Source organism: Pristis pectinata, chromosome 8 (genome assembly GCF_009764475.1).
Source record: "Pristis pectinata isolate sPriPec2 chromosome 8, sPriPec2.1.pri, whole genome shotgun sequence".
Taxonomy (NCBI): Eukaryota; Metazoa; Chordata; class Chondrichthyes; order Rhinopristiformes; family Pristidae; genus Pristis; species Pristis pectinata.
The window spans coordinates 5,208,913-5,233,323 of record NC_067412.1 but is presented as its reverse complement, the minus strand read 5'-3'; the positions used below and the strand labels follow the sequence as shown (position 1 = coordinate 5,233,323).

Below are 24,411 nucleotides of genomic sequence, written 5' to 3'. Positions count from 1 at the left end.
AAGGGAAAAGCAGAGCAGTGATAGGTGGACAAAAGAGCTCGCCTCACCTATTCCAACCTGAACACTGTGCTCTCCACTCCCTCCGCACCAACCCCACTCTGCTCCATAATTACTAGGTTAATTAGTTTGGCATGACGCTGTGGGCTGAAGGGCCTGTTCCTGTCCTGTACTGTTCTATGTTCACAATTCTGCAACATTGATATCTCCTTCATGTTTTGAGCTCTCCATTTGATTGATCCCGAACATCCTCCAGGCCAACAACACCCGCCAAAAACTGCTTCCCCTTCCAGCCTGGAGTCTGGAACCAAGGTAAAACGAGGAACAATCCAACTGGTTGGAATTACAGGGCAAGACGGAAGATCAAGATCAATCTTCTTCACCTCCTACTACCCTGACATCATCTGATGTAACAACAATGGTGTTGCTGACAAATCCCTGCAGTAAATCACAATCAGTTTATAACAAATAAAAACAGTTGGATCTTTGGAAAAGCCATAATTCACTGCCCAACCCTGAATGTCCTTCTTGTAGGTGGTGAGACACCTCCTTGAACCATCGCTGGTGAAGTTGTTCCCACTGTACTGTTGGATTGGGAACTCCAGGATTCAGACCCATTGATGATGAAGGATCAATATAAAAACAGGTTTGGGACTTGGAAAGGAACCCGCAGACCAAGGTATCCCTGTGCCTGAAGCCCTCATCTTTGTTGATGGCTGTAGGTGGCTTCTGACAGAGAAGACTAGATAAGTAACTGAGGTGAGGAAACACCCTGAAGCAGGGAGGGAACTTTATTCTTGACATGTGTCAAACAATTCATGCACATTTGTTTTGGACATGTTAGAAACACACTACGCTTGCAAAAGGAACTCACCCTGAAATGTTGAACTATCAGATGTAAGATATGGACCAACTGAGGAACCGTGTACCCCTCTTCCACAATGATCTTTCTTGTCCAATGAGTAAGCATTTGATGTCCATCTTCCATTCGAGCTGGAACAGCAGGAGTCAGAATGGCCATTGCCTGCCGGACCACCAATCGAGCCTCCATGGCATGAGCTTTCAGCAGACTGAGGAAAACCTGTGCAGGATTGTGTCCAAATCTTAGTTTAGGAATGCTTGAGCCGATGATGCATTTTAAGTTCAGAACAAGTTAGCCCTTCCCTCCATGGACACTGTCTATACCTCTCGCTGCCTTGGTGAAGCAGCCAGCATAATCAAAGACCCCACCCACCCAGGTCATTCTCTCTTCTCTCCTCTCCCATCAGGGAGAAGATACAGGAGCCCGAGGGCACGTACCACTAGGGACAAGGACAGTTTCTATCCCACGGTAATAAGACTATTGAACGGTTCCCTTATACAATGAAATGGACTCTTGACCTCATAATCTACCTTCTTATGAGCTTGCACCTTATTGTCTACCTGCAATGCACTTCCCTGCAGCTGTGACACTTTACTCTGTATTCTTTTATTGTTTTTACCCTGTACTACCTCAATGCACTCTGTATTAACTCAATGTATCTGCACTGTGTAATGAATTGATCTGTACGAATGCTATGCAAGACAAGTTTTTCACTGTACTTCAGTACAAGTGACAATAATAAACCAACCAACCAAGACCAACCAATAGTTGACCCATCACCCCTCCTCAACCAACACTGGCTCCTGCTATAAGAGCAACTGAGCAGAGATTTAGAGTAAGGGGTAAGAGATACACAGTGGACCTGAGGGGGACCTTTTTTCCACACAGAGAATGGCGAATACCTGGAATGCACTTCTTGTGGTCTGGAAAATGGGATTAATATGAATGGGTGCCCACAGGTTGGCATGGAAGTGAGGGGCCAAATGGCCAACTTCCATGCTGTATGACTATCTCAGACAGTGCAAATTTTGAAATCCTCGTTCTTCTTTTCAATTCCCTCCACGGCCTCGTTCCTCTCCACCTCCACAGCCTCCGACAGAATCAATGCACTCCTCTAATCCTCGTCCCCTCACAATGCCACATTCCACCACTGGCAGCTGTGGCTTCATCTGTCTTGGCCCCAAGCTCTGGAACTCACCCCTAAATCTCTTTTCCCCACTTATAGATTTATAGAGTTATACACAAGATCCCAAGAAAAAAATCACTCTTTCTCTCTCTGGCCAAATTTTGGCATCTCTCCTGACAACCCACAGTATGGTTTGGTACAAAATCTAATTAAATGCCTTAGTCTGTTTTACCATATTAGAAGAGCTATTTACATCCAAGTTATCATTTCAGTGATATCTGCACCAGCACCAAAACAAAACTACACAAATTCCTTTCAACTAATCAAGCTGTTTGGCTCAAAACTCCAAAGCATCAGCCAAAATGCCTGTTAACTCAGCAGCATGAAAACAGAGAACAAGGAGCAGTCAGTTGTTTTTTTTGATATTTTCACTTGAATTTTAGATAAACTTTATAAGCACATCCAAGCCATTATGAGAAACAAGCAAGGAGGCTGAAGAAAAATACAAAACCTTTTATGCCCTTGCCATGCCTTAAAGTGTTTCACAGCCAATTACGTAGTTTGAAGCTTAATGACTATAGCTTTATAGGCAAGCATGACTGGCAATTTTTCCTCACAGTGAGTTTCTACAAATGGTAATGAGGTAAGAGGCAAATCGCTCTGCTTTTAGAAGTATTGACTGAGGGTAGAGGAGAGCAGGAGATTTTCCCTACCCTTTTCAGAATATTGTCATGGGATCTCATACAACCACAAGGGTACACAAGACCTCGGTTCTATCAAAAAGGACCTGTCCCACTCACCAGCACTGAAGCACTTCCTCGACAGTCTATTGGCACATCATTTGTGAGATTTGACACCCATGGGTTTATGTGTCAAGTGAGTGCTGTTGCAATTTAGCTTAATGTAGCTCGAGTGCAAAACTGTTCTTTATCTTCCCATCTCCCTACTCAACTCCAGTTAACAGAATTCAGAAGACATTAACACGTGTAAAAATCATTGTGAATTGACTTAGGGGGGAAAAAAAGCACAACTTAAAACAGACTTCTTTTATAATTCGGTTCCTGACCTCAGCCAAACCTAGGGATTAAGAGTCATAAGACATTAAATTGGCTTCCAGTCATCATCTAAAAGTGCAAACACAAATTATCTAGTTTGTTCCAGATTTCGTATTCCTTCTAAGCAACATCATTGTCAGTTTGACGGCTCTTGGGCTGTACTCCTTGGAGTTCAGAAGAATGAGGGGGGGACCTCATAGAAACATTTCGAATGTTAAAAGGCCTGGACAGAGTAGATGTGGCAAAGCTGTTTCCCATGGCAGGGGGGTCTAGTACAAGAGGGCACGACCTCAGGATTGAAGGGTGCCCATTCAGAACAGAGATGCAGAGAAATTTCTATAGCCAGGGAGTGGTGAATCTGTGGAATTTGTTGCCACGGGCGGCTGTGGAGCCAAAGTCATTGAGTGTATTTAAGGCAGAGATTGATAGGTATCTGAGCAGCCAGGGCATCAAAGGTTATGGTGAGAAGGCGGGGGGGGGGGGGAGTGGGGCTAAATGGGAGAATGGATCAGCTCATGATAGAAGGGCGGAGCAGACTCGATGGGACAAATGGCCGACTTCTGCTCCTTTGTCTTATGGTGATGAAAGTATCAACAATATTCTACAGTTAAAAAAGGTGTTGGGTCAATATCTACTCAGCCCCCAAAAAAGCAAAGGTTTTGAGCATCCCTACACAGATTTATTTTGAAATTTATTCCTGGTATGGGCACGGCTGATAGTTGATCTTTGAACCAAGTGGACAGAGTGCCAATTCAACTTCAGGTAGTTAAGAGCCAACTACATTGGTGGGTCTGGAGTCACGCACAAGACAAACTGAGTGGACATCCCTCTGGGAAACTAGTGAACAAGATGGAATTCTAAGCATGGGGGCACAAGAGAATGCAGATGCTGGAATCTGGAGCAACAAATAATCTGCTGGAGGAATTCAGCGGGTTGAGCAGCATCTTTGGGAAGGAGAGGAATTGTCAACATTTCATATCAGGTCCTGATGCAGGGTTTCAACCCAAAACGTTGACAATTCCTTTCCTCCCACAGATGCTGCTTGACCCGCTGAGTTCCTCCAGCAGGGTATATGTTGGGCTTTAGCTACAGTCTGGTAGCTTCACTTTTACCATCAACAATACTAGCTTTTTTATGCAAGATTTATTTAGCTGATTGAGTTTTAAATCCCCAGTTATTGTAGTAATCAAACACAAGTCTCCAAATGAAAAGAAAATCAAAGTTTCTCAATACCAGAGTGGATCCTGCAAACCTTACTCGCCTCCAGGACTGACACAGTTGTTTATTTGGTGCCCCAATCTACAAAATGCTGAATGAAAAGCCTCAGAAGGCAACTGGCTGCCGGCATCAAGAGCTGTGATCCATTTCCCCTGCCAGCAGGGCTGCAGGCTGGGTGGATCACCACTCACAGAAGTATTCTTTGTCTTGTTATTTATTCAACCAAAGGGCATGGTTGTTGCAGGCAATTTATTTTCCATCCTTAATTGGCCCTGAACTGAGGAGGAAGCTTAGAGTTCACCATCGGAGGCTGATGGAAGACTTGATAGTGATTTATAAAATTATAAGAGAAGATCTTTATTAGTCACATGTACATCGAAACACACAGTGAAATGCATCTTTTTGCGTAGAATGTTCTGAGGGCAGCCCGCAAGTGTCGCCACGCTTCCAGCACCAACGTAGCATGCCCACAACTTCCTAACCCGTACGTCTTTGGAATGTGGTAGGAAACCAGAGCACCCGGAGGAAACCCACGCAGACACGGGGAGAACGTACAAACTCTTTACAGGCAGCGGCAGGAATTGAACCCGGGTCGCTGACACTTTAATAGCCTTACACTAACCGCTACACTACTGTGCCTGCCCTACTATGAGAGGCAATAGTTAGGGTAGATAGAATCTTTTTGCCAGGGTAAAAATGTCAAATATTAGAGAGCATAGCTTGAAGGTGAGAAGGGAAGAGTTTAAAGGAGATGTGCGGGGTAGATTTTATTTTTTTTTATACACAGAGAATAATGGGTGTCTAGAATGCACTGCCAGGGTAGTGGTGGAAACAGACATGATAGTGATGTTTGAGAGGCATTTAGACAAGCACGTGAACAGGCAGGGAATGGAGGGATATGGATCATGTGCAGGCACATAGGTTTCATTTAATTTGGCATCATGGTCGGCACAGACCTGTTCCTGGGCTGTAGGTTGGAGGGCCTGGAGTCACATCTAGGCCACATTAGGTAAGGACAACAGATTTCCTCCCCTGAAGGGAGATGGTGAACCAGGTGGGTTTTAACAACAACACGGCAGTTTCATGCTTTTTCTTCCCGAGATGAGTTTTAATCTCAGATTTTACCACTTGTATTTATACTCCCCAGCTGCCACGGAGCCATTCAAACTCACCTCTGGATCATTGCTGCAGACTGTTGGCTGATAGTCTGGTCAGAGAACCAGCAAGCTACCACAACCTATTCCCTCCTTGCATTGACTGGCATACACTGACCTTAGGAGGGGTTGGCAAGGAAGCAATGGGGAGCACTAGTGACCGTGACCCAGCAAAACTCCAGTCACCACAGCTTTTACGAGTGAAATCTCAGGATGCAGAGGACAGTGTATCAAAGGCACTCTGAGAATCTGTGGTTTGGGGCCAGCTATTATAAAAATCCACCTGGGAAATTATTTGGATATCTGAATGAGGCTGTTAACATGGATTCCACAGCTGGTAATTATAACAACACCTTCTCAATGATGGTTTAATACCAAGGCTTAGCTGGATGCACGGAGGCTTATTGGATTACACATTAACAACACAAGGCCTACCTGCAAGACGATCTTTTTATGAATGGCGAACTTGGCTATGATGTGCGCTAGCAGTAGGTGGCCGCTGTATTTGCAGGCTGGATCCACGCAGGTTTTGGACAGCAGGCAGGGCCAGGCGAACGTCATCAGCCGCCGCAACTTACTGTTGCGATTCTTGTTGTTGTCGTGTATGTGGTGAGGGGCGTGCTCAACCAGAAGGGTAGCAAACTGCAGGAGGTAAATCCGCAACGCATCCAACATTTCCGCGTGCTTCTCTGGGTCCAGAACCTGGGGGAGAAAGGTTGATAGGTTCAGTGATTGATGGTCAATTCATAGTTAACAAACACAAATTTAAAGGCACAGGCAATAAAAATCATAAAGAGGATGAAAGTTTATTCTCACTTTATGAGCTGCTAGTGGCTGAAATGTGCTGCCTCAAGCACAATAAACACAGGAGTTGGTCATCTAATAAGATCATGGACAACATTTTACCTTATGATCATTTTCCTGCATTAACTCCATCTCCCTTAATTCCCTTCTAAAACATCTAAAAATCTACCCTAAATATATTCAGTGATCAAGCCTCCACAGCCTTATTTTGAGATGACATCCACAGCCTTATTTTGAGATGACATTCCCTGGTTCTAGACACCACAACCAGGGCAATTATCATCCCCACATCTACTCCATCAAGCCCCAAACAACTGAGGAAGAACGGTAGGACCAGGTCTGCTCAGTACATCACAGGCACATCCCTCCCACCCATCAAAATTATCTATTCAAGGCACTGCCTCAAAAAAGCAGCATCTATCATCAAGACCTCCACCATCCAGGCCATGCCATCTTCTCGCAGCTACCATCGGGCAGGAGGTACAGAAGCCTGAAGTCCCACATCACCAGGTTCAGGAACAGCTACCTCCCTTCAACCATTCGGTTCTTGAACCAACCTGCACAATACCTCAGTATCGCAACACTATGACCACTTTGTACTACAATTAACTGTTTATTTTTTGTTCTAATTGTGTTCTTTCTTGTATAGTTATTGTATGATTTATGTTTTTTGTTTAATATATGTTTTTCTTGTGAATGCTGCATTTCTGATGCTATGTGCCTGTGATGCTGCTGCAAGTAAGCTTTTCATTGCACCTGTGCACACATGTACTTGTGCATATCACAATAAACTCGACTTGACTCGATTCAACAGGAAACTGGATAAGTACTTGGAAAGGAAAACATTTCAGATCTGTGGGGGAAGAAAAAGGGGTTGAGGCTAAACAGAACTCTTTTGAAGTAACAGCTTGAGTGTGATGGGTTGGATGGCCTCTTTCTGACTTGTTACATTCAATAACAATTCAAAGCAAAATGCTGCCTGTGAAATTTCTGGAGCCTATGGCAACCTTCTCAGTCTACCTCACATGCTTCAGCTATTTCATTCATTAAATATTTCCACACAAGTTGCATGAGAGCCGTGGGCATCTTCAATCCTTCAAAAGATGGAAAGCTCATGGCTGGGAACACCTTAAGTTGTAGAGATGTTTGAATTATTAATATTTAGCATGAATAAACCTTTTCTTGTAAGAGTTGAAATGAGTTGCCACAGGTGAGATGACAAGTTCTTCCTTGAAGTACAATCACACTTTAATACTGACTAATAATTTATAGCTGTGGTAAACAAAATGAAATCATGAATTGAGTCATAGAGTCATACAGCAGGGAAGCAGTCCCTTCAGCCCAACTGGTCCGTGCTAACCCAGATCCCCCTTCTAAGCTAGACCCATTTGCCTGCGTTTGGCCCACATCCCTCTAAACCCTTCCCATCCATGTACCTGACCAAGTATCTTTTAAACGCTGTTAATGTACCTGCTTCAACCACTTCCTCTGGCAGCTCATTCCATAAATGGACCACCCTCTGGCTCAAAAGGTTGCCCCTCTGGTTCCTATTAATTGGTAAATTAGTTTATTATTGTCACATGCACTGAGGTACAGTGAAAATCTTTGTTTTGCATGCCATCGATAAAGGTCATTTCATTAAATCAGTGCATTGAGGTAGTACAAGGGAAAACAATACAGAATGCAGAATAAAGTGTTACAATTACAGAAAAAGTGCAGTGCAGGTAGAAAATAACGTGCAAGGTGAAGGTGAGATCAAGAGTCCATTCTTATACAAGAGGACCATTCAATAATCTTATAATCTCAAGGATGCTGTCCTTGAGCCTGGTGGTACGTGCGTTCAGGCTTTTGTGTTATCTGTCCGATGGGAGGGGGAGAAGAGAGAATGTCTCCCCCTCTCTCACTGAAACCTATGCCCTCTAGTTCTTGATTCCCCAACCCTGGGACAAACACAGCGTGCATTCACCCAATCTATGAATTGGTAACTGAAGATTGGTCAGCATGGATTTACTAACAAGGAACTCGCCCTACTCCACCTTACCTTGGTGATGAAAACACTGGTGATGCTTTCAGGGTTGTCCCCCTCAGGGTTTGGGGGCCCCAACAGTTGTTCCCCTTCCCCTTTATCGAAGCTGGACTGGAAAGCAGGGATCAAGATGTGCTGCAAAGCCTGGAGAGATACAACAGCAAAAACAGTCAGCCAACTGTCATAGATGCTGATTAACTTATAAATGTCATCATCTACCTTAGCAATAGCATGGGAAATAAACTAAACACACAAATGCACTAAACTTAGAACTTTGCCAAGACAATTTCCCATTCTTCAGTGTCTTGTATAATTTATGTACAATGTATAATTTTATGTTCTGTGTGTCTGTACCTACATGCCTGTGATGCTGCTGTAAGTTTAACTGTACCTGTACCCACTGTACTTGAGCACATGACAATGACAGCAACCTTGAACTCAAATTTATGATTCCAGAAAAAGTGACAGACATTTCAGTAACAAAAGCTACTCAATATTGGCCAATGGGTCTGAAATACATAAAAGAATACAAACAAATAAAATGGAGCAGGAATAGGCTACCCTTTCAGTTCTTGCCCGCCCTGCCATTCAATAGTACAAAGTTAATGGCAGGATTCTGGGCAGTGTAGAGGACCAGAGGAATCCGGGGGTCCATATCCACAGATCCCTGAAAGTTGCCTCACAGGTGGATAGGGTAGTTAAGAAAGCTTATGGGATGTTAGCTTTCATAAGTCGAGGGATTGAGTTCAAGAGCCACGAGGTAATGATGCAGCTCTATAAAACTCTGGTTACTGTGTCCAGTTCTGGTCACCCCATTATAGGAAGGATGTGGGAGCGTTGGAAAGGGTGCAGAGGAGATTTACCAGGATGCTGCCTGGTTTAGAGAGTATGCATTATGAGGAGAGACTAAGGGAGCTGGGGCTTTACTCTTTGGAGAGAAAGAGGATGAGAGGAGACATGATAGAGGTGTACAAAATATTAAGAGGAATAGATACAGTGGACAGCCAGCGCCTCTTTCCCATGGCACCAATGCTCAATACAAGAGGGCATGACTTTAAAGTAATGGGTGGGAAGTTCAAGGGAGATAGCAGAGGAAGGTTTTTTACCCAGAGAGTGGTTGGGGCATGGAATGCGCTGCCTGGGGCAGTGGTGGAGGCAGGTACATTGGTCAAATTCAAGAGATTGTTAGATAAGCATATGGAGGGATATGTGGGAGGAAGGGGTTAGATAGTCTTAGGCGAGGTTTAAAGGTGGGCACAACATTGTGGGCCAAAGGGCTGTACTGTTCAATGTTTTATGTTCTAATATGATCATGGCTGATCTGTCCCAGACCTCAACTCCTCTTCTGTACCAGTTCCACAAAGGCCTCAATTCCCTGATCTTTCAGAAAGCTTATCTACCTTCTCTTAAAACACCTCCAGTGATCTGGGCCCAGCAAAAATTACATGCCAGTCAAAGTGAATGTATTCCAAATTTATCAGCATCTTAATTGTACTTAAGTTATGATGAATCTGATGAGCAACAATATCCTCAGGAAATTTTTTCTTGTCTCATTTTGCAGCAAGCTAATTAACCTTGACCTAAAAGTTCAGTGAAATCTGGAAAGGCTGCTAACATCCAGAGGACACAGATTTAAAAGCCACTGGCAAAAAAAATCATAGAATCTTACAGCACAGAAACAGGCTCTTTCAGCCTACCATGCTGACCATAATGTCTATCTATGCTAAAAAACGAGATAGACACAACAAGATGTTAAAATCTGGACTGCAGTATAGGAGCAGATTCAAAAGGGAAATTGATTCAATGTTAGCAGGAAATCGGAGGATCCTAGGGACAAGAGTAGAGGTAGGATTAATTGAAGAGCATTTTCGAAATGCTGACATGGGAAAAATGGGCTCTTCCCACACTGTAAGGCTTAATATTTCAAATACTCTGGGGCTTCCAGGGGCAGTAGTGGAGGCAAATATGTTAGAGGTGTTTAAGAGGCTCTTAGATAGGCACATGAATGTGCAGAGAACGGAGGGATACAGACGTGGTGTAGGCAGAAGGGATTAGTTTAGTTAGGCGTTTATTTCGTTCGGCACAGCATCGTGAACCAAAAGGCCTGTTCCTGTGCTGAAGTGTTCTACGTTTCATGGTTCTGACATTTCCTACAAATGTACCGCTCTAATGCCAAGAGATAAATTCAAGTGAAAAACACGATGATGCTGGAGGAACTCAGCAGGCCAGGCAGCGTCCGTGGAGAGAAGCAGGCGATCAACGTTTCGGGTCAGGACCCTTCTTCAGGACTGAAGATAGGAAAAGGGGAAGCCCAATATATAGGAGGGAAAAGCAGAGCAGTGATAGGTGGACAAAAGAGGGGAGGCGGGGTGGGCACAGGGTGGTGATGGGTAGATGCAGGTAAGAGATGGTGATAGGCAGGTGCGGGGGAGGAGGGGAGAGCAGATCCACCGGGGGATGGGTCAAAGGTAAAAGGGAAAAAAAGGGCTAGGAAAGGGAAGAAGAGAAGAAGCGTGGTTGGGGGGGGGGTGTGGGGATGGAGGATGGGGATTACATAAAGTGGGAAAATTCAATGTTCAATTCAAGTGTTTTGGGTCACATACAGAGCAAACACAGTTTCAACATTTCATCATCATCCATCATCAAGGATCCCCACCATCCGGGCCGTGCCATCTTCTCACAGCTACCATCGGGCAGGAGGTACAGAAGCCTGAAGTCCCCACACCATCAGATTCAGGAACAGCTACTTCCCTTCAACCATTCAGTTCTTGAACCAACCAACACAACCCTAATCACTAGTTTCGCAACTCTATGACCATCAGATTTCTGAATAGTCCACGAACACTACCTCATTATTCCTCTTTTGCACTTATTTTTTGTAACTTATAGTAATTTTTATGTCTTGCACTGTACTGCTGCCGCAAAAACAACACATTTCACAACATATGTCAGTGATAATAAACCTGATTCCAATTGATCACTTTGCACTAAAATGGACTTGTTTTTTGTTCTAATTGTGTTCTTTCTCGTAAAAACTGTGTTTATGTTTTTCTTGTGAATGCTGCTTATCTGGTGCTCTGTGCCTGTGATGCTGCTGCAAGCAAGTTTTTCATTGCACCTGTGCATATCACAATAAACTCAACTTTGACTTTAACAGCACTGTAGATATAATTACCTTTGCTTTAAGCTCATCTCCAAAGTTTGGATCATAAAACTCCACAAATCGGAAGAAGAGGGCACGCTTTTGCGACACACTGTAATTCTTTGGGATCTCCTCCTCCATGTATTCCTTGAGGAAGGTCATATTGCTCAGGAAACGTCCTGTGAAGGCTCGCAGCAGCTGAAATAGCAGCTCAATCTCCGCATAATTCCGCCTGGGGGATGTTAATATTCATCAACAAACCGGTCAATTAAATTTATCTACACAAGGCCTGATCAGACTTTAACTTAATGATATAGCTGCAACCTCAAACCCAACGCCACAGATAATGGTTCAGTCGTCAAGCATTCATTCTCAGAGTTATATGGACAGAAACAGGGCCTTCTGCCCACCTCGTCCATGCCAACTTATCTATACTAGCCCATTTACATACACGTCCCGAACATTGTTGAACTGATTTTTGTTGCAAAGGATTGTAATGGCTGCAGGGTCAGTGACCAGAGAACACAGCTTCAAGATAACAAGCTGGAAAACCAGAAGGGAGATGGAAATTTTTTAAGCACACAGCAAGTCACGACCAGAAGCAGATTCAATGATACTTCATGGAATTGGGTAATGCTGGACTTGGGGAAAAGAGCAAAGTGATGAAACTAATAAAGCTCTTTCGGAGGCCTGGCATCAGCATGATGGGCCAATAATTGTGAGGATTGTGTGTAATTTATGTTTTTCTTGTGCATGCTGCTTATCTGATGCTATGTGCCTGTGATAGAACATAGAACAATACAGACCCTTTGACCCACAGTGTTGTGCCCACCTATATAAACACCTACTCCTTGATCAATCTAACCCTTACCTCTTACCAGCCCATAACCCTCCATTTTTCTTATATCCATGTGCCTATCTAAGAGTCTTTTAAATGTCCCTATTGTATCAGCCTCTACCAGCACCCCCGGCAGTGCTTTCCAGGCGCCCACCACTCTGCGTAAAAAATCTACCTCTGACATCTCCCCTGAACTTTCCTCCTCTGACCTTAAACTGATGTCTTCTGGCATTGGCCTTTTCCTATCTACTCATTACCTTTACTATATGTATCTGCAATGTGTAATGAATTGATCTGTACGAACAGTATGCAAGACAAGTTTTTCACTGTACCTCAGTACAAGTGACAATAATAAACCAATACCCGCCCTGGGGAAATGGTGCTGGCTGTCCACTCTATCTATGCCCCTCATAATCTTATACACCTCTATCAAGTCACCTCTAATCCTGCATCACTCCAAAGTGAAAAGTCTTAGCTCGATCAACCTTTCCTCATAAGACATACTCTCTAATCCAGGCAGCATCCTGATAAATCTCCTCTGCACCCTCTCTAAAGCTCCCACATCCTTCCTATAATGAGGTGACCAGAACTGAACACAATACTCCAAGTGTGGTCCAACCAGTGTTTTATAGAGCTGCAACATCACTTCGCAGCTCTTGAACTCAATCCCCTTGACTAATGAATGCCAGCACACCATACACTTTCTTAACCACCCTATCAACTTGCGCAGCAACTTTGAGGGATCTACGGACTTGGACCTCAAGATCCCTCTGTTCCACCACACTGCTAAGAATCCTGCCATTAATCTTGTACTCCGCCTTCAAGTTCATTCTTCCAAAGTAAATCACTTCACACTTTTCTGGATTGAACTTGAACTTCATCTGCCACTTCTCCACCCAACTCTGCATCCTGTCTATATCCTGCTGCAAGTAAGCTTTTCATTGCACTTGTGCATGCATGTACTTGTGCACGTGACAGAAAACTTGACTTTGATAATCTGGTCAAGTATATTATTTTGTTCGATCATACAACACCCAGAAATTCCAAAAGATGATGGAGATGTGAAGAGAATGCAATATCCTCACAGCTTACAATAACCAAGCAAGCTATAAATCAAAGAAATTCAGATCTTGGTGGAATGCAATGCTTGTAACTTCACTACTGCAAGCTTCAAACATTAGACAGAGCTTTATAGAAAAGTTTCACAAAGATTTTATTCCCAAAATGGCCGTAAGTGAAAAATCTATGAAACTATAGAAGGACACATCTTTCACCTCAACCCCAGGAGCAAACAAATGATTGTCTTTTCTAAAAAAACATGTTTCGTACTTGCAGTAATTCAGCAGGCAGAAGGCGAGGAGTTTTGGTTCCTTCCAGTGAGTGGCAACCATGCTTTCTTTGCGATGTCGCTCCTGGAACGCATCACTCACCCATACCCGTCGCAGGTGACTGACCAGTTGAGGTTGACCAGACAGCCAGTTGCCATCATTTTTCACAATGATGCTGATTATCTGTTAGACAAAAAATGATGGTCAAAAGGGTGGTAGAACCAACCCATAGTAAGACTCTGTAAGACAGATGACGGATAACAGGGGAGATGTCAAATATCTTTAATCTTCAAGTACCTTCTGCCCACACTTGCCATGCTGGACAACAGAAAGAAACATTTGGCTTGTGGATTAGATAGAGGTCAGCCAGCTGGGCAAATGGAGCCCAGGATTCTTAGTCTCAAGGTATTGGTTTCAAACTCTCCAGAAATTCAAGGGGTTGACTGACCTGTCCTACTTCCCATCTCCTACCAACTGGACTCCAGCCAAAGTGCCTCAGAGAGGAACGTCGATCACAACTTTTGAATGGATCATCATTCTTGAGCATACAGCCCACCTAAAATCTCTGGCCCTAGCTTCCTGAGGTGTTCACACACAATTCTACTTTCTGAACCATGTAATTTTCTTAATGATGAGTGAGAGGGCCTTCGCATAGGGCTCCATAACAGCACCCTCCATGTTACCTGTGTATCAATGAGCAGCACTCTCACTCCCACTCCCAGATTGAAAGGATGTGGGTTCAAATCCCACCCCGGCACAAAAATCTAAGCCCGGGGCAGATGAAATGTTAAACTGAGGGTGCATCGATACGCTCAACTGGGCATGAAAGATCCCAAAACACTATTCAAAGTAAATCAACATCATTTTCCAGTATGCTTGAGAAAAATCATCCAGTCATCATTACATAGCAGTTTGTGGGACGTGTTGTGCACAAATTATCTGCCGCATTTCCTACATCAGAAAACAAGCTATATAATTCATAGGGTCACTTAGCATGGAAACAGGCCCTTCAGCACAACGAGTCCATGCTGACCAAGTTGTCTAACTGAGCTAGTCGCATTTGCCTGCATTCCGAAGATCCACCTCCCCAAATGAACCCCATCAATCCTCCTCGTAGGTTTAGGGTGAGAGGGGAGAGATTTAATAGGAACCTGAGGGGCAACTATTTCACACAGATGGTGGTCTGTATATGGAATGAGCTGCCAGAGGAAATGGTCGAGGCTGGTACATACCTGTTCAAGTGTCTTTTAAATGTTGTTAATGTACCTGACTCAACCATTTCCTCTGGCGGCTCGTTTAAAAGACACTTGAACAGGTACATGGATAGGAAAGGCTTAGAGGGATATGGGCCAAATGCAGGCAAATGGGAATCTTGGTCAATGGAACCAGTTGGACTGAAGGGGCTGTTTCCATGCTGTATGACTCGGTGACTTTCAGAGTCAAGGGGCAAGTGTGCTACCCAATGACCGAGGCAGCTTGAGTGAGTGGGCTGCCAGTAAGGGACTCCAAATAACCAGGCTGGATTTGTTGGGGGTGAGGGCAGAATCTGCTGAGTCAAGATAGGGAGGTATATTGTCAATGTTCCAGGACTGGTGAGAGGTTGAAGATGCTCAAATAGCAGAGAAACAAAATGGTGCATGACACACTACAAATCACCATGTGAAAATACGTGCCTGAGGAGCTTCTGCAATCTGTCAAACTGTGCAAAGCATCCAGGGTGGTGTCACTTCCTAATGTCAGAACAGGTTAACCTGTTTTATTGTCCTAATGGTTAGGATTGATTGCCAGCTGCCATGAAAAAGGCCAAAGCTTTGCTCCTGTCATCAAAGCCCAGTCAACCACAGCCACGTCCCACTTCCAATCAATCCGACTGCATCAACCTGCCGAACCCCCAGGGTTCAGCTGGGAGATGAAGACGAGAGCCCCTACCGGTGACCTCAGGATCCGTGGATCAACAGAATTTCTTCAGGAAAGTTTAAGTGATAAGAGAGAGGAGCCACCTGACCTCTGGAGGCTGCTTCACTATTCCTCATCATCATGGCTGATCTACACCAGTGCCATTTTCCTGCACTATCCCCCTGTACCGTGATTCCCCTAACATCCAGAAGACGATTGATCTCTGCTTTGGACAAATTCAATGCCACAGCCCTCCAGGGTAGACAATTCCAAAAAGTTCAACATGTTCTAAGCGAAGAAGCTTCTCCTCACCTCATCCCTAAGCAGCCAAGTCCCTACTCTGTGAACCCTGGTTCTAGACTCCCTAGGCAGGGGCAACACACTCCATGTAACCAGCTTGTCACACCCTCTACTTCCTCAGGAGGCTAAAGAAATTCGGTTTGTCCCCTTTGACTCTCACCAACTTTTATCGATGCACCACAGAAAGCATCCTATCTGGATGCATCACAGCTTGGTACGGCAACTGCTCTGCCCAGGACTGCAAGAAACTGCAGAGAGTCGTGGACACAGCCCAGCGCATCACGGACACCAGCCTCCCCTCCTTGGACTCTGTCGTTACCTCTCGTTGTCTTGGTGAAGCAGCCAGCATAATCAAAGACCCCACCCACCCAGAACATTCTCTCTTCTCTCCTCTTCCATCGGATAGAAGATAGAAGAGCCTGAGGGCACGTACCACCAGACTTGAAGGACAGCTTCTACTCCACTGTGATAAGACTATTGAACGGTTTCCTTATACAATGAGATGGACTATGACCTCACGATCTACCTTATTGTGACCTTGCACCTTATTGCACTGCACTTTCTCTGTAGCTGTGACACTTTACTCTGTACTGTTATTGTTTTTACCTGTACTACCTCAATGCACTCTGTACTAACTCAATGTAACTGCACTGTGTAATGAATTGACCTGTACGATCGGTTTGCAAGACAAGCTTTTCACTGTACCTCGGTACAAGTGACAATAATAAACCAATACCAATACCCTTTAAGAAATGTTGCAACAGGTTCTCAGGTGGAAATTGGAAGCAAGAAAGTCAATGGAGCATTACGAGAAGCAGCAGCTCCTGAACTGACCTCAAGTCCAAGAAGAAACCTGGATTTATCTTTCCCCACTCCCAACCTGTCCAACCAATCCTACATTCAATGACAGTTAAGGCATTTGGAAAGAAAACTTGCCTAATTTATTCAAAACAATCCTTCCTATAATTATTATTACAGTTGCTGCTTTATCATCCCATTGGCCATTTTATACAAATCATTTTTATTGTTTTAAGACGTGCTATCCCACAACCCCTATTGGAACACCCTCCAAATCTCACAAACTACAAGACAGCCCCATCTCTCCATGGCACATCCTGCTGTTGACTGTTAACTGCAGCTTGAGAACTGACCCGGGCGATGAAGTTCCAGGCTTAAACCTTGCAAGGAAAACCCAAACAACCCTCAGTCATTTGAGGTTAGGCTGTGGTCACCGACTCCACAAGCGAGCGAAAATTCTGATCGTAGTCACCAAGTCAGACCATCACCCACGTACCTCACCTCTGCGTTGGTGACATCACAGCTATTTACAGCAGGCATGGTAGTGTAGCAGTTAGCGTAACGCTTTACAGTGCCAGCGACCCGGGTTCAATTCCGGCCGCTGTCTGTACGGAGTTTGTACGTTCTCCCCGTGTCTGCGTGGGTTTTCTCTGGGTGCTCCAGTTTCCTCCCACATTCCAAAGATGTACAGGTTAGGAAGTTGTGGGCATGATACATTGGCACCAGAAGCGTGGCGACACTTGCGGGCTGCCCCCAGAACGCTCTATGCAAAAAGATGTATTTCACCGTGTGTTTCGATGTACGTGTGACTAATAAAGATATCTTGTCTTACGTGGTCTCACTTGAAGCCGTTGAACAGATCATCAAACCAGGCCATGCCATCTTCTCACAGCTACCACTGGGCAGGAGGTACATAAGCCTGAAGTCCCACACCACCAGGTTCAGGAACAGCTACTTCCCTTCAACCATTTGATTCTTGAACCAACCAGTACAACCCTAATCACTACAGTTAAGCAACACTATGACCACTTTGATCACTTTGCGCTAAAATGGACTTTGTTTTGTTCTAATTATGTTCTTTCTTGTAAAAATTGTGTATAATTTGTGTTTAATTTATGTTTTTCTTGTGAATGCTGCTTAAATAATGCTATGTGCCTGTGATGCTGCTGCAAGTAAGTTTTTCATTGCACCTGTGCACACATGGACTTGTGCATATGACAATAAACTCGACTTTGAATAAATAGAAGAGCAACAGAATTCAATGTAGCATAAGCATATCAAGGCTATTTCAGGACCACAGCAGCACATCTTTACAGCAGCTCATGTTTCTCTAGCACATCTAGAAAGATTTGTTCACCTTAATGGCTTGGAACTGGAGGTCTAAGCGAATGGTGCTGGTACTGGGAGAACCAGGCCTGACAGCAGCTTGTGCTCCAGGAAACAGCAGGTTGACGAAGCGACCTGGTGTGGCTGCAAGTACATCACGGAGAGGCTTTGCATCCTTGTGCTTCAGGAAACTCTGGAGAAAAGTAAACATAACAAGGAATTATTAGTCTTAAAATGCTGTACTTGTAACCGGTATCCAGTAACCAGTGGCATGCTGCAGAGATTGGTGCTGGGGCCCTCCTAGCTGTTCACACACAATATCAATGATTCGGATGAGGGGACCAGGTGGAATACGTCGGTTTACTGATGAGACAAAACTGCAGGCAGTGTGGGCTGTGAGGAGGATGCAGAGGGGTTTCAGCACGAGATGCAGCAGGTAAATGAATGGGCAAAGGCACAGCAGATGGAACATTAAGTGAGAAAACTTTATAGAAAGAACATTAGAAAGAGTATTTTTATTTTGAAATGGTAAGAGAATGAAAGTTGTTAGTGTTGAGGGACATGCATGTCTGGCAAGTTAACACTAAAAGTTAACATGCAAGTACAGAAGCGATTAGGAAGGCAAATAACATGCATGCCATTATTGCAAGAGGAGCTGAGTTCAAGAGATGTCTCACTCCAATTACAAGGGTGCTGGTGAGACTACCTCTGCAAAATTGTGTAAACCTTTGGAATTATTACCCGAGGAACTTGGAGACTCAGTCGTCGAGTATATTCAAGACAGAGATTGATAGATTTATAGATATTTAGAGAATAAAGGGATATAGGATTGGTGCAAGAAAGGGATGTTGAGGTGAAAGATCAGCCATCATTTGGTTGAATGAAGGAGCAGGTGCGTAGGAACAAATGAGCCTCTCGTGATTTGACGGTTTATGTAGCACTGTTGAATTTAGTCCCCATTTCATTAAGATGCAAAAGCATGCGCTTCAAACACAGAATGATTATAATATCCGTCAGCACTATCTTCCTCAGCTTAAAACACATCTATAGTTAATGTGAGAACAATTATCTCCCAAATGGAGAAAAGAATCAAACCGGACAAGCTGGTACAAACCTACCCAATCACATTAAATCTCAAATGTTCCCTAATCTCAGAAAGTTACCCTACAATTTTGGAAGTAATTTCTAAAGCATAGAAGGCCATTCAGCCGTTCTTACCTCTCCAAAAGAGTGCTCATTAGTCCCCTTTCTCCCCTCTTGCTCCATTTCCCTATAACTTTTTTAACTTTACGTAACTAATCAATTCCTGTGGAAAGGTACTACTGACTCACTGCTCACCGCTATTTTGGGTGTGCTTTCTGTGTAAATTTATCATCTTCCCTCTAGCTCATTGGCAGATTAGCTCAAAACCACATCCACTAACTGCACACCCTCTTGCCAAAACCGCCCAAGTCGTGAATACCTCCATTAAACCTCTGCTCTGAAAAGGAAAATCCCAAGTTATCATTCTGATGTATCTCCACTGGATCAACTCACAGAAATGTAGGTAAAAACACCACCAAATAATGCAGCTCTTCAAAATGGATTCATCTGTCAAGTATTTACTGTGCTCAAAATAATTTATTAGCATTCATTTGGGAGAAGGTTTCCCTACATTATGGGAACTAGCTACAGTCTACTCCAGACATGAAGGATCAGGAGCATAATCCAATGTTAGCTTTGTTTTCCTTCAGTGACTTTACACACACCGGTTTATACATATATTTAGATGCGGGTAAGGTCAATCAGTGATCTTTTTACAAGATCCTTAGGAAATTCGTCGCTGCAGTTAGTTTTTCAGGCAGTAGGGGTGCCATGTTTCTGTTGCCATGAGACAATGCCAAGGCAGTGGTGATTGGTCATGACACTACAGCCTCTGAGTTAATCCCAAGCCAGTCTGAAGCAATGACGTCCAGCAAAATCAACAGAGCTGCACCGTAATCAGAGAGCACACAGCTGCTTTACCAGAGAGCGACTTGAAGATGCAGGACTCCAGAGGGTTAATGAGCATTACCATGAACATTCTGCTCCACTGAGGATCATTCAAAGTGGCTTCCATCATAAAAAGCTCAACAGTTTGTGCCGGGTAACGGGTCAGAAACTTGATCAGGGGTTCACGGAATGGACTCCCAGCCTGCATGAGAGGGACATAATACAGGAATTCAGTTCAATTCTAACTAGACACAAAAAAAGCTATTTGTTCAGCTAATGCAGTACGTAAGCAGTATGCAGAACGTAAATACTTGATAACAATGTCAGTGTTAGGTTCTGGATCCAGGGCTCATGAGGATCTGAATTCTATGGTTTGCTAATGGACCTTCACTTCAATGAATCTAGTCAACAGTTATCGTTTTGGAGCAACACACATAGGAGCTGGAGGAACTCAGCAGGTCAGGAGAGAAATGAACCGCAAATGTTTCGGGTCGAGATCCCTCCAGCTCCTTTGTGTGTTGGTCCAAATTTCCAGCATCTTCAGTCTCGTCTCCCCAGCTCAGTTATTTTAATGATTTCCTATTGTTAATTTTCTCCCCTTCTTCTTTCTACTCATGGAGCCATACACAACCTCATGCCCACCCTTCCCCCACACACACTCACACAAATGGCCACACCTGAACCAACCTCTCTTTCTGGCTCCTCCCCAATCCCCAAGCTAGGATCACAAAATAGCCTTCTCCCATATAAACTGATCTTCATGCTTCCAAATCATTGGTTGGTTTGGCCACAGGTATCTGATAGGTTTTCTGATTGGACTATTGTTAGCTAAGGAGTACCTCTTATCTCAGGTATAAAAGGTGTTGTTTTTTATTAAACACTCTCTACCCACCTCGCCCCCAGCTCATTTTTTGTTCCTTTGTCTCGGCTCATCTCCTAGTAATAAAGCTTGTGCCATGTGCTCTGTGACTGTTTCTTTGTTTTAAACTTTTCCTATAAAACTTTGTGAAACACCAAGCCGCTTTCAACTCATTCTTGGACTCCTGAAAGAACCTGCGGATTGGAAAACAACTGGATCCGACACAGACTATAACAAAAGTTGCTTATATTGTGTTTAAAATTTTTTAAAAAGTAGTTTTATTTCTAGGAATTATACAATTAAACATATGTGGACATGGCTGATGGGTGACCACTGTGAAATGCGAACTGCAGCTTTCTGCAGGAATGCCATCGGTTAAGTCCCTGCTTTAGTGGCCATGGGTCAGAGAGGAAGGGCACAGAAACAGTCCCTGCAGCCAAAGACAACACTGGCCATCAACCACACATTTACAACACCCCATATTAGAGTCATAGAACTACACGGCACAAAAACAGGCCCTTCAGCCCAGCTCATCCATGCAGATGTGATGACTATCTGAGTTAGTCCCATTTGCCTTCATTTCACCCATATCCCAATAAACCTTTCCTATCCACATACCTGTCCAAATGTCTTTTAGATATTGTAACTGTACCTGCCTCTACAACTTCCTCTGCCAGCTCGTTCCATATACTCACCACCTTCTGTGTGGAAAGTTGCCCCTCAATTAATCTCACTTTTGTCCTCCTCACACTCCCTTTCCCATTGACTACCCGCCCCCCAGATTCTACCACTCACCTACACACCAGGCAGAATTTATACTGGCCAATTAAACTACCAACCTGCACGTCTTTGGGATGTGGGAGGAAACCAGAGCACCCGGAGAAATGCACCCAGTCACAGGGAGAACGGGACAGCATCCTCAGGTCAGGATTGAACCCGGGTCTCTGGCACTGCGAGGCAGTAGCTCTACTAACTGTGCCACTGCACTGCCCGTGCTCCCCCCCTTTGTGGGTAGATGGGGGAGGATGGTGTTGAAGAGCTGGAGAATTATACTGGATAGAGTTATTACCTCGATAAGCATGGCCCTTTCAGTCTTCATCACCACCTCTAGTAGGGGCTTCACCAGGGTCTGAGGTGCAGCCGGAATCAAGTGAAACAGATTAATGATGGCCGAGCAGATCTTCATTTCCTGAGCAAGCAAATTAGAGAGGTTACAAAGAGGGCCACTGAACCAGGTTACCGTAGAGATGTAATGCATCAATCCATTAACTATGCACACAGCTCTGCCCGCTCCTGAGGCTGTTAGACAACGTTGATGAAAAATTAAATAAAACGTCAGCTGAAGCAGCTCCATAGAAGTCTCTCCTCAGACGAACTGATATCTAGTTGCTGAGCATTCCAAACAAAAAAAAAATCAGCTAAATAATCCAAAAAATCACTTGTCTTACAAAGTGCTGCTTTTACGTGAAATGGCAAGAGATGGGTGGCAGGAATAAAACGTGGCCAATTAACCACTTGTTATTTACTTCTACGATTTATATTAAACTGCCCAGTAAAGAAATCCCATCAGTAATTCACTGCTATGAATATTTGCATCAGGCAAACTGCCCAATATCACATGTACAAAGAAACAGCTGTTTCAAAATCACTACCCTCCTGTATTTTCAATTAACATAATACCATACACTCATTATTTTAGCAAATTGATAAACATTTAGATACCAAGATATGGGCGTATAAGAAAATGTCATTGACATCAAGGTCAAATTGTGGTCTTATTTAATGACCTCCTCCTGCCCATATCCTAGATTCCTGTGACAAGCAATGACAAGGATGGGTGTGGGGCTGGGGATGGGGTGAAGGCTAGCAGAGGGGAAGACAGAGGAAATTAAAATATTACAAAAGGAACTTTAAAAGAGCTTGAAAATCAAAAAAAACTGTAGAGGCTGAAAATCTGAAGTAAAAGCAGAAGATGCTGGAAATACTCAGCAGGTCAGGCAGCATCTGTGGAGAGAGAAATAGTTAACGTTTCAAGACTAGGACCCTTCATCAGAACCATCAAGGCCTGGAGCATTAACTGTTTCTCATTCTACAGATGCTGCCTGACCAGCTGAGTATTTTCAGCAATTTTTGCTTTTATATAAAAGATCTTCCTTAACTCACGAGAGTGGAAGAGGTTCAGTGGTTGAGTTTAATTCAGTGAATTGGATAGGTCCTCGGAGTTAGTTCTTAGCCTGGACTCCACCAAAGGCCGAGGTCCAGCCAATTTAATTCCTCGGCTACCAAGCAGATCACTAAGTAGCTTTCGGTTACTGCTTGTTCTCCCAGAAGTGGGAGACAAAGCTGAAAGCATTCAGAGAAATAATGCAGGGTATTGCATGGTTAACAATCCCAGCCTCAGCAAAACAAACAAATTAAGATCCCTATACACAACTTCTCCACATGCACATGACTTTTGAATATTTCAGACGAACCTCACAAGGGCACAGAAAAGACGACCACTAAAAATTTCCACAGCACTTCAAGTTCAAGCAGGATGCACACTCTGAACAAATGCACTACAACCACAGCTGAATACAAGACAGAAAACACCACGATACTGCTGGAGAACTTCCTGCTGCACTCACGGCCTTAACCAGAATTCTCACCTCTACCCCCTCCATGGCAGGCTAAACCAAAACAAAAATGAGGACACAAAGGAAATCGAACAGGACAGGCATTAGGTGCTGCTCGTGATAACAAGACTGAGTGAATGTATGAAAGGAATGAGGGAACAAAACCCCAGAAATTCACCAGACCATCGTTTCACCATAGGTGCATACACTCTCAATAATCAACTATGCATTTGAGAATGGTACAGGTCTGGAAATGATGCCTTGGTTTTGCTGAAGTGATACATTTTGACGGAAAGAATAAGGGGACACAGTACAGAATAAATGGTACAGCACTGAAGAAAATGCTGGGTGTACATATCCATAAATCCTTGTAAGCGGCAGGACATGCAAAAAGAGTCATTAGCAAAAGGGATTAGTTTAATTTGCGTCATGGTTGGCACAGACATGGTGGACTGAAGGGCCTGTTCCTGCACTATATTGTTCTATGATTTATATTTGAAGTCATACAGGATTCTGCGATTCATAAATAGGGGCAAAAGTGTGCAAAAGCAGATTAGCAATGTTGAAGCTGTATAAAGCACTGGTTGGCCCACAACTGGAGTATTGCTCCCAATTCTGGTCACCCAGCTTTAGTAAGGATCTGAAGGTCCTAGGAGAATTATTAAAATTTATGTTAATTTAAGTTTACAGTAACTTGTGTTTGTCCTCGTCTTGTAATGTACTGCTGCTGCATAAAGCCAATTTTCATGGCATCTGGCAATTGGTTTATTATTGTCACATGCACCGAGGTACAGTGAAAAACTTTGTTTTGCAACGTCATCCATACAGATCATTTCATCGTGGTAGTACAAGGGAGAAGCAATAACAGAATGCAGAATATAGTGCAACAGTTACAGAGGAAGTGCAGTGCAGGTAGACAATAAGGTGCAAGGCCATGACGAGGTAGATTGTGAGGTCAGGAGTCCATCTTATCGTACAAGAGGTCCATACAATAGCCTTTTGTGCATGTGTGCCCGTGATAAAAAGTAAACTTGAACCTGAACTTGAAGCAGGGGAGATTTACTTGAATGGTTCCAGGAGTGAAGGATTTCAGCTG

At 43.8% G+C, this 24,411-nt stretch overlaps 1 protein-coding gene across 1 annotated transcript in view; it reads right to left on the bottom strand.

Moving 5' to 3' along the window:
* The window catches only part of trrap (transformation/transcription domain-associated protein), a 283,953-nt gene that overhangs the window by 166,573 nt on the left and 92,969 nt on the right, over window positions 1-24,411 (bottom strand). Inside the window, 8 exon segments of the mRNA XM_052021047.1 lie at window positions 872-1,078; window positions 5,848-6,114; window positions 8,258-8,386; window positions 11,418-11,616; window positions 13,552-13,733; window positions 17,902-18,063; window positions 19,924-20,043; window positions 21,770-21,889. Of these exon segments, the coding sequence (XP_051877007.1) occupies window positions 872-1,078; window positions 5,848-6,114; window positions 8,258-8,386; window positions 11,418-11,616; window positions 13,552-13,733; window positions 17,902-18,063; window positions 19,924-20,043; window positions 21,770-21,889 (1,386 nt within the window).